The sequence below is a fragment of the Bidens hawaiensis genome, unplaced genomic scaffold, assembly GCF_021521415.1.
Source record: "Bidens hawaiensis isolate Kalapana, Puna unplaced genomic scaffold, B.hawaiensis_p1.1 tig00010607_1, whole genome shotgun sequence".
Lineage (NCBI taxonomy): Eukaryota > Viridiplantae > Streptophyta > Magnoliopsida > Asterales > Asteraceae > Bidens > Bidens hawaiensis.
Window position 1 is genome coordinate 79,927 of NW_027504987.1, and position 11,699 is coordinate 91,625.

General features: G+C 38.9%; 1 protein-coding gene across 1 annotated transcript; it reads right to left on the reverse strand.

Moving 5' to 3' along the window:
* Positions 1-6,748: 6,748 nt before the first annotated feature.
* On the reverse strand, positions 6,749-11,127 carry LOC143609711 (purple acid phosphatase 2-like). Its single transcript, XM_077084391.1, has 8 exons — positions 11,010-11,127; positions 10,108-10,308; positions 9,565-9,676; positions 9,239-9,468; positions 9,030-9,168; positions 7,877-8,097; positions 7,691-7,812; positions 6,749-6,967 (listed from the first exon to the last, which is right to left on the reverse strand). Exons 1-8 carry the CDS (start codon positions 11,064-11,066, stop codon positions 6,769-6,771), a joined length of 1,281 nt encoding a protein of 426 aa, XP_076940506.1. The 5' UTR covers positions 11,067-11,127; the 3' UTR covers positions 6,749-6,768.
* Positions 11,128-11,699: the final 572 nt, after the last annotated feature.

The following is an 11,699-nucleotide window of genomic DNA, read 5'->3' on the forward strand; positions in this document are numbered from 1 at the left end:
ACCTCCTTACTCTTCCTTCCCTTATCCGAACCCTTACCGACCAGCGACTCCTCCATGGCCCTAACGGCCTCAGCAATGATCTCAGGAATGGCGCTATGAAGCACCTGGTAAACCTCATCCGCGATAGCCGCGCGCATAACAGGATCTAAGGCGGGGTTATCCCCCTCATCATGAATGGGGGCTTTCTGCTGGGAAGTAGGAATCTCATTCTTGGCTTCGGCACGTGGCTTACGACCTCGACCATGACGACGAAAACTAGAACCACCTCTCTTAGCTGCTCGAGTATTAACCATGACTTATCCCTACAAAGACAGAATTTTAATATGGTCAGGTACAAGTGGCATTTAGAACATGTAAGGTAAGGGTAAACTGCTAATGACGTTGATCAAGTGTAATTAGTTGTATACTTTAACCGCCCGTCCTAATCACCCCCTGCCCCTAACCACATTAGCCTTCTATCTAACACTTAAACAGTATATCACATACTTGAAACTTTCAAATTCGAAGGGATGACTAAATAATTTAAAGTTACCTCTTGGCGTGCAGCTACTCGCAGCGGGCATACTGGTCTCTTTTCTTACAGTTCGAGTCCAAGCATTCGAGGATGCTCGGATCCCTCGAACCATGGCTCTGATACCAACTTGTAAGGTCCCAAACCCCGGAAACCCCACAGTTGGTATTCATACAAAATACTTAAGAAAATATTTAAACTTGAAAACGGTTCCTTCCATTTAAAATAAACATCTCAGAGTATAATTCAGCGGAAAACATAAATAATAAAGTAAGTTCCCAAAATCCCGTGAATATTGCCCAAAACCATTTAAAAATTATATTTATAAAACTTTTTAAATAAAATGTTCAAAAATAAAATCTTCCATCCACGTATGCCCTTCACCGTCCAAGTAGCTTCATGCACGTCTAAGCGATAAGTCATCCTCTTCCTAACCTGAAACTCACACTAACATGCACACAAAGTCAGCTTGACCTGAGTGTGTTCAAGTTTTAAATAAGTAACATCAATAAGTAATAATCATGGTAGCCATTCCAAAAGTTTAAAAGTAAAAGGAGTACATCAGTTAAGCCATCATCATTGATAAATAATCATTCTTATATACATATATATATATATATATATAAACATCCTTATAAGTACATCTCAATATATATATAAATATATATAAAATCCAAATAATAACATCAGGGTCGAGCAAACGTACAACCCAAACACGTAACATCTCATCAACGTATGCAAACACAAAGTAGGCATACGCAACATCCGTAGTCGATACGACTACAACATCGCCAAATATAGGCCATACAATAATATATATATACATACTATAACATCCCAAGACCTACCATATACTAGCAAGCCTATATAAAATAGTTTAAACGTTTCATCAAGTAAAATCACTTAGGTGTGCATGCTAGCCCAAAACTTAAAAAGAGTTAAAAAGGGGCATCATGAACTCACCTGACACAAGACACGTATTCACCACAAGCTAGATGATCCCTAAGTAATCCCAAGACTCAAACACCTGTCGGTTTACATTCAATCAATACTAATGACATCAAGATGACTCGTTTACCCTACGAGACGTTCTAACGGGGTTCGGGTCACCTGAAGCCTCGACCTCATCAAACTAAATCACAACAGCCCCCGAGGCCTCACATTCACCAAAACGACCCTTAGACACTCCCGGGAATAAAGAATTCCCAAATTACCCCCGGAAGCACTAGGTGATGCCAATACGCGCGTTTAAGAGTCGATTAGGCCATTAACATCCAACTCAGCCCCGTGTGGACCCAACATGATAAAATCACAGCCAGCAAGTCCACACGACGCTACACGAGTCAAATGGGTCGGTAATTCGCAAGTACAACGCACCAACTACTCAATAAACGAAATTGCGTGTTGTACCGACCCGTTGGAGTAACCGACAACCAATTCAGCCCCATAACTTATAAAAATGATTTTTCAACAACCCGTACATCAAACCAAGTGTCCCCGAGCTGAATTGGTCGTTAATCACTTCAACCCTCGCGTTAAAAGCGCCAAACTACAATTCTAGTCAACCGAACATAACAATCAAACTACAACTAGTTGATCAACTTAACGAACACCTATGAACATGATATTTAAGCATGTTATACTAGACATACCTAGGAAGATTTTGGTGCAAAAACCTCAACCAAAACAGTCCCGGAAATGCTCAATTGGACAGCCACCCGGTTAACCTAAAACAAGTCGTTTATCGATCAATACGCGTAATATAAAGATCAATTAAGGTGTAAAAGACATGGGGAATCATAAAACCAACCTTGAATTGAAGTTTTACGGTTTAATCTTGGCTACACAAAAGGAATTTGCGAAGGGGGGGGGGTTCTCTTGGCCGATCGGAGCTGAATGGGGGCTAGGGTTAGGATTTTCTATTTTTTTTATGATATAAATAATATGTTACACACTAGCCCTTCAAGTTTAAGGGATATGGCAACTTGGAAGGAAAGATTAGATAACTTGACGTAACGAGAAGATGGTCGGGTCAACGAAAGATACCGGATAACTCCCGAGAAACATACATACTCTACATGCTGAAAATCCTTAAACCGAACAATTAGCGGGCGTTACATTATCTTATCTGATATACTAACCACCCCTAGTATTTCCCGAAAAACCTCGTTTTTTATTCGGGTTAACCTTGTGTGTCCACACATCCACCTTAGCATCCTCATTTCTGCTACCTCCAACTTACACATGTGTCTTCTTGATGGGCCAACAATCTGTTCCGTATAGCATCGCAGGTCTAATCACAAACCTATAAAAATTTCCCTTTAATTTAGTTGGGAACCTCTTGTCGCACAGTACCCCCCTGTGGCGGCTATCCATTTACACCATCCTGCTTGGACACGATGGACTACATCACTATCTATGCCCCCGTCACTTTGCACAAACAATTCTAAGTATTTAAACTTGGTTGGCTGCAGGGACCTCCTGGCCTTCAATGGTGATTTGGACATCGTCATCATCGTTTACCCCACCAAAGTCACAGTAAAGATACTCCGTCTTTGACCAACTAATCCTTAAACCTTTGCTCTCTAAAGCAGATCGTCACTCCTCTAGCCTCATATTCAGATCTTGTTTACTTTCGGCGATCAACACGATATCATCTGTGAAAAGCATGCACCAAGGAACAGTATCCTGAATCAACTTTGACAACTCGTCTAGGACTGCTACAAAAAGGAAGGGCTCAATGATGATCCTTGGTGAAGGCCTACCTCTACTGGGAAGAAGTCAGTATCCCCCACAGGTGCACGTACGCTTGTTTCAGACTTGGCATACATATCCCTAATTATCTTTATATATTTTCCACAAACACCTCTACTCTCCAGGCAATCCCAAAGGAGTTGGCATGACAGACTGTCGTACGCCTTTTCCAGGTCAATAAACACCATATGCAGGTTATGCTTTTTATCTCTATACTTTTCTATTAATCTTCTTAGGATGCTATGAATGACAACTTATATTTTTATTAATTTGTACAATAGCCAAAAGTTCACAAGAACATGTTATAACTTGAATAGAGCTAAAAAAATGAGAGAATTACACCAACTATTCCACATAACTAGATTTCACCAATAGATATCCCGATGCTTTCGCATCTACAATTATTATGTTAATTGGCACCTCCTTCACTCCTTGTTACAACTGTCATTCCTAGCTTTCTAAATACACCAACACGCTTCTTGAGTATCGGACCGATAGATAGCCTTTTATTCTGCTTTTGCAACCCGAGACCAGGTTACCAACATCAGATATATCTTTCAAAGAGAAGGCATATATGGGTTGCATCTTGCACCATTGACTAACGATAGACCAAACTGTATCTGCAACATCGCATGAAACCAAGCGACTCCTCTTGGATACCGCATAACGGGCATAAAGTAGAGGGGACGTGCATGTTTCTTCTTTGCAACGCACCTCATTTATCTTTAGAGGCACCCAGTTATTTCATTCACAACAATAGTTATCCATGGTGGCATTGGAATGATCAATCACATGGCGAACAGACTTTACCGAGAAGCTGTTCTTCGTCTAACGCCCATACCCATGTAACACCCCTCTCGGATATTGAAGTGTTGCATAAGATTTGTTAACTGTTTTGGCTTCCAATATTCCCATAATTGTTGTAGGCGTTCTAATCCAAGCCACGTTCCAAATTAAAATAGCACCGACAACTACAAATATATCTGAAACAAGGCAACGTTTTTGCTTTGAAATCATGAACCTAGGGGTATTTCACTTGCCCAATAATCGGTCCAGAAATTGATGTTATGCAGTTACCGACCGAAGCACGAATTAGCCGATTCAAGTGCAGTTGATGTGCATTCAAAATGTGTGCATGTTCTTCCATTAAACCAAGATTCGTTGCTCTTAAGGATCCAACACCCAAGCCACCCCCACATCCCTTGATAATATAACCTTGTTCCATGCCACCCAATGAATTTTTGTTTTTTCGGTATTTTTAAACAATGTGTGTAACTTATCTAGTTTTGGCATTTCAACACTATAACTATAATTTTGTGTTTATAAAAAAATTTAGTTAAATAATTAAATGTGTGTAGACTTAAATTCTTAAATAATAAGACTATGCGTTATGGGCGCGGAAGGGAGAGGGAGACGGGCGCGGAAGGCTCCAAACACCGCCGAGGGGCACCGATAGGTGGGGCGCGGAGGGGGGGGTGGGAAGGTGGAGGGGAAGATGGGCATCGTAGGGGGGTGAGGTGGGGTGCCCACCACCAACGGTCATAAAGCCGTTTTAAAAAAAATTAAAACTAATATTTCTATATAAATTCAAACCTTTTTCTCAATTTTACTCAAAAAACTTTCATATTCACACCAAATTTAACCATCTTCACAACATTCATCTTCACACCAAATTTAACCATCTTCACAACATTCATCTTCACACCAAATCATGAACCCTAACTCGAACCCGAACACGGGCTCAAGCTCAACACCGAACCCAAACCCGAACCCGAATCAAAACCCGTGGGATCCGAGTTGTATGTGGTGGGCTAGTTTGCTCGCAAATAACGTCGACCTTAGCAACCCGTTCTATGCAAACCAACAACGACCGACGATTCCTCCACCCATGCCACCGTTTACCCCCGATATGTTCTTTTGGGCGCCAATGCCGTATACGTCCTCGCAAGTACCACAAACCCAAATACCCGAAACGCAAGTGCCCAAAACGCAAGCACACGAAACGCAAGTCCCGCGTCCAAAAAGAAGTCATAAAAAAAGAACCCGGGTGACGTTCGAACAACCGAAAAGAGCAAACGACAAATGTGGGAAGCGGACGAGGTAATGGCGTTAGCCTTAGCGTGGATCAACTCTTCCGAAGACTCGATTCAAGGTATATTATAAAAATCTTTATATGTTTTCCATGTTATATTTTTTTGTTTACTAATATTAAGCTTTTATATGTATCGAAGGTGATGGCAAACCTTCGCCGGAGTTTTGGGTACAAATACGTACCAAGTTCTTTGATTTAATGGGTCGAGGAGAATATCGCGGGAATGATTCCGTCTACAACAAATGGAAGTTGTTACGCACAATAATAACCGACTTCACAGCCGTTCACACCCGCGTGCAGAACAACAGAAAAAGAGGCATGAGCGATGCCGATGTGTTGGAGGCCTGCTTAAAACAATACAGAGTCCTTTATAATAAAGATTTTAGCATGTTGGATGTTTGGAGACAATGCATAAGCTCGCCAAAGTGGCATACGGTCCCGACATCATCACCACTGCGACCGTCCAAACGGTCAAAGACAACATCTACTTCGGCCGATCAATCGCCGTCCCAGCCCATGTCCGATGGTCGTTGTCAAATTAATCTAAACAAGTTGGATCCGGAATTAATTTTTGACGAACCGGATGAGTTGCCACGGCCGTTAGGAAGAGATAAAGCCAAGGCGGCGGCTAGAGATGGAGGATCTTCGTCCAGAAGCACATCCTCTAAGAGTTCCGACACGAGCTCGCATCTAGAAAACTTGGAGCGGAGGCTAGCCGAGATTGCCAACATTAAAAAACAAAGACAGGATGGCCGCATGAAGGTGCACGAAGAAAGAAAGGCGATGCTTGCGGTATACAAAGCGATCCACAAGAAGCGAACGAAACAAAAGGAACTCGAGCTCATCACAAAAGATCTATCGCATCTAGATCCTGTGTCGCGGGCGGTGATGGAAAAAAGAAGAGCAAAGATATTGGCCAAATATGCAAACGAGGACGAGGACGACGACGAGGAGCATTAGTTATATTTTTATTTGTAGGCTTTTTATTTTTATTTGTAGGATTTTTATTTTTATTTGTATTGGTTTTTTTATTTATATGTTTTTTATTTTTATTTGTATTGGGCTTTTTGTTTTATAAAAAAATATAAAATAAAAAAGGTTGGGCTTCGAAGCCCCCTCACCATAGGGGCATTATGCCCCGAGGCTTCGATGCCCCCAGTGCCTACGTGGCGCTGACGTGGCACTGTGGAGGGGCTTCGAAGCCCCCCACTATGGCACGCAGCCTAAGTATTTAACTTTCTACCAAACCCTTCATTAACCATTTTATTATTTTAACTTTAAAATACAGATACAACAAAGACGTCCAAACACCATCCATACGTACATTTTTACATTAAGCATATGGTCCATGATGAAAATGGTGATGAACCAATTCCTTCGTGGAATTGGACTTATAATATTCAAATTCTACTCACAAAGATGCAGCTGATGAATCAGGTGATGATTTCCAGTACAAATTGTGAAACCATACAGAATCGGCTTCAACCGAGTATCCGTCTTGATTACGATGCCAAGCATAATAAGCGGTTGTTCGGTTCTTAATCTCAAATGTAGCATGCCCGTAGCTCGGTTCCCTATATGCTGAATACTTTGGCTGTGGATCTACCATCCTGCAACGAGAAATATATAAAATCAGAACACGTTCTTTCATCAAAGTGAGATTAAGAATATAAAAAGATTCTAAGCCAGAGAAAAGAGGTGGGTCGGGTCGGGTCGGGTCGCAAAACATGCCAGACCAGGTCTTTTAAAAAGTATCATTTGGGTTCTGTTCAAATTGGATTCTGACCAAAATGGGCTCGGACCGAGACAGGTCGCTTTAGAAAAAAAATAGATCGAAACGGATTCAACCGCTGCATCTGTTTTGTGGCGACTGGTCAGTTTGGTTCAGTTTTAGGTTCCAACTGAACCAAAAACCAAGATTTTGATTTTTTGGTTTTTGAAACCGTTCGGTCATGGTTTTTGGTTTTCAAAATGGATTCATTTCCTTTTTTTTTTCGGTTTTACCGTTTGGGTTTGAAATTTTTGGGCCGAAAGAATGGCCTAAAGTATTGAATTTGGTACTATTTTTTTTTTGTTAATTATGATTAATTGATTTATTACATGTTTGGATCTCAAACTTTTGTTATTCATTTATTATAAATTACTTAGAATCGGGTTTTTCGGTTTGGTTCAGTTCCAATCGCTTCAGTTCGGTTTTTCAGTTTTTTGTCGATATAAGCACTGAAACCGAACAAAACAATCAGTATTTTAAAAAACATAAAGCCAAACCATCGGTTTTTATCGGATTCGGCTATTTCGCTCGGTTATGTCCGTTATAATAAGCAATGACATACTCATATAGCAATCCTTCTTGATTTCCTCCATCGCCAACGGTTATGTAAACAGGGGCAGATTCGTCATATCTAGGAGTACACAATCCATTCTCGATATTGTAAGCAATATTCGATACCCGTTCCTGCGATTTTTTAAAAATGTCAAACAACACACGAGTTTACATTTAATCTATGAAAATTACTCACTGTCCGCTCGTACGCATGAACGTGTCCTGAAAACACGATATCAACCTTGTACTGAACAAAAAATTGTTCATACATCACTCTCATAGTTTCACCTTCCATATAATGATGCAAGTAACTGCTATATAATGGACAATGCATAATCACAATTAACCATGGTGTCTCGGTTCGGTTCACTTTCGGTAGCTCTTTTATGAGCCATTTATATTGAGGCGTGTACATTCCTGCAAAAAAAAAAAAGGAAATTCGATTATATTCTTTCTAATAAATGATTCGACATCAATCTGTTTCTGGAAATCAAGAATTTCTTGTAAAGAAATATAAAATATGAAGAATCGGATAATCAAGTTGGATTTAAATTTGTTTGTTTTAACTTCAGTTTTAAAGCAGCTTGAAGCGTAAACACAAGTACACAACACAAGCATAACAAGAAATTCACAGGTTTTGGTTAGTATAAACAAGTTCGGGTCAGTTTCAGGTCTACGACGATCCATGAACATTAGGGTTGACCTGTTTAACATGTCTGTTGTTTAACTTATTTTAAAATGTATTTTTATCTCACGACTAAAAATAGCTGAACATTTGTGCCAAACTTCTTAAAAGAGAAATTGATATCAACTTTTGTAATCTAAGCATAAATTTTTCATATGCATATACTTTTTAGTGTGAACTTATAAATCTAAAGTATTAAAATGCAAAAATAAATAAATATAATCTGGTTAAAAGGGTTGTGTTTGCGTCAACCAGCAAATATTTGTGTCGTGTTCAGGTTTGGGTTCTCATGTGTCTGAACTGGTTCGAGTCAGCTTCAGGTCAACCCACACCCATGTTTAGCTCTACAGGTTGGATTTGGTTGACCCAGCGTGTTCTCAGATTGACTCGTTAACCGTTTATTTTTTGTCAAAACTTTAAATATTGGGGGATTTTATGCCAAAATAAAAAAGTTAAAAGAGAAATGGATATCAGCTTTTGTAATTTAAGCGTGCATGTTTTATATATTGTAAAACAAATCGGTTTAACAGATAGTATTCATGCGTGTCTTTTTCTGTTTCACGTGTCTTCACACTATTTTCGGGTCCATGTCGTGTCAGACCCGACAAATCACAAACCCGACCCATTTAGCACCCTTAAACTCCAAATATCCCCTTAGGCTTACCATAAGCTGAGTAAGATGACATCACGATTATGTAAGCAGAAGCTCGTTTAATCGAGTACCAAAGAGGAGATGTACTACCAGAATCTTCATACGGCACATAATACCTATGTATATAAGGCTTAAATGGTTCACCTTCACCCTACAAATAAAAATGGAAATTAAAATCTAAAAGTAACTCAAAAATAATATATATGCACCAAATTAATTACATATTCAGGAAGAAAATCAATTTCATGATTTCCAGCACTCCAAATCCATGGTTGATAAGCCACACTTCTTTCGACAAACCGTCCCCATGAATCCCACCTATTATTATCATGCAACGGGTATGCATCGGCATATGACAGGTCACCAACAAAAAGCACAGCCTGCCCTTTTGCCGGGTTTGACTCATAATGAGTCAAAGTTCGGTTCGAGTCAAACGTTTGACCAAGATCACCTTAAGGTACCAGAAAGAAGTAAGTACTTCATTTAACATATCAGTCATATTATTAAGTAAACAAGCTTATAAGCATTAGATACAATCATAGAATACCTATAAGACCAAAAGTATAAGGAACATCGGGGCCCACTTCAGGAGGCGTGGTAAACCAGAACTTTCGAGTCGCATTTCCGGTTCCGACTTCATAAAAATACTTGGTATTATACTGCAAAATTTGAATAACAATGTTAATCAGACCACTTTGTTATTCATTGTAAATTAGAGGTGGTAAGTTCAACCTGTTTACTTATATATATATATATATATATATATATATATATGTCGATTCAGGTTGCGTTTTATTTCAAATGGATCAAATAAAATTAGCGAACGAGGAACGGATCAAATGCTTCGCGGTTACCCAAAGTTAATACTTAATGCATTCAACCTCCTAAGTCATTTTTATTCAAAGATTCACAACATAATAATATTGTTTTTATAATCAAAATTAAAGTGTATTTTGAAAAGTAAACTATAAAAAAGGTAAACAATTGCATGTGTTAACCCGATCCCCTTTTGACATGTTAGCCAAAACCCGCATTACCCAGCCCGTTCAGATAAGCTTTGAACATTTCAAAAAGCAACGGTTTTTCTTACTTCGAGATTCTTGATGGTGCAGTGATGGATGTAGGGTGAGCTGTAATTGTAGTACTTGTAGGTGGCAAATGCTCCGACTGCGTGCCTTTTGAGATTGGTGTTCTCAGCCCAATAAGTTACCTTACTTGAACCAGGTTCGTTTGGTGTAACCCAAGAAATAATCACTCCTCTTCCTTCATGATCCCCTTGTGTTATGTGAACCTGCATTTAAATCAAATCAAATTAACTTGACTCATTAGACTCCCAAATCAATGTTCATCAAACCCCAATTAAATTCAATTCAAATCAAAGCAGCGCTTAATAAGATGATCATAGCTCATTAGAACTTGGTATCTGAAATTAATATCAGACTTGTAATATGAGATCAGATTAGGAATCTAGTAAAGATGTTAACCTAAATCACTAGATTCTCAATGCATCAAAATCCCCAATTCAATTCATATTTAAGCAATATCTGATAAGATCATGAATTTAAAAGATATGCAAATCTTCGAATCAAATGCGAGATCAAACTCATGATAATCAAATTAGGAATCTAGTAAACATCTTAACCTAATTAAGATCATTGCATTACATTCCAAATAAATATTCATCAAAATCCACATTTGAGTTCAGATTTAGATTACATCGAATCAGAAGACAAGCGGGCAACAAGCTGCGCAGCTACCCCTTTTTGAATTGCAAAACCCAATCTTTTCAAAACTGCATTTGCTGATGTTGGAGTTGATCGATCATATCAAATAAAATCAAAGCAAGATCATCACAACTCTAATTAATGTGATAGTAATCCACTAAACCTAACTTTAAATGCTAATCAAAATGTCTGATTCACAAAGTATCGATAATCAGTTTCATACTTTGATCGTTGACCTATATACATGCAAACGCTTATAATTAACAACCTGTTGAGGAGCATTATAGCCAGGAGGAAGTGCAAAGACATCGCTGTCCAGCGGCATATCAGCACTGATATCATTACTTCGAGTATAACTGCTACTGACTCCTCCTCCATTGCAGGATCTCAGAGCTCCTATTATTATCAAAGACGCTGCCGCCAACAGATAAAGTGATTCGAATCGAAGGCAATTCGCAGCCATGTCATCTGATCCAAATAGTAAATAGCGGGAGGGAGGGAGGGAGGGTGGGAATGAATCTATGTATTATTATTATTATTATTATTATTATTATTATTATTATTATTATTATTATTATTGCGGTGAGTGCGATTTGGCAGTCTCGATGTGCGTGTTTTTTTTTTGTATGGATAAAACTCATTCGTCGTTTTATGGTGAAGTGGCGGACACGTGCGTCTCGATTTTGGATAAACACAAAATCACGAATATACTTTTTGCTACAAAGCATATGCATAAAGACACTTTTGTTAAGATTACAAGTTAAACCTTATGTATTTATTTATTTGTTTGTTTTAATAAGAGATTGATCATAATGTGGGCTAAAGTTGTTTCTTTTCAAAATGTCTCAAACTTTGAAATTTTGCCATTAAAGCCCCTTGCTTGTAGAAGCGAAGGAACACGAGTTTAACCGGGTATTTCCACGTGGTGTAGCTAATTAAGAGTCCTCGATGTTAAATG

Coding starts and splice junctions, on each gene's coding strand:
- LOC143609711 (XM_077084391.1), bottom strand. CDS start 11,066: ATGCCGCTGGACAGCGATGTCTTTGCACTTCCTCCTGGCTATAATGCT. Junction 9,169..9,238: donor TTGATTTTCTTCCTGAATAT/GTAATTAATTTG, acceptor TTTTATTTGTAG/GGTGAAGGTGAACCATTTAA. Junction 8,098..9,029: donor GTCATCTTACTCAGCTTATG/GTAAGCCTAAGG, acceptor TTTTTTTTGCAG/GAATGTACACGCCTCAATAT.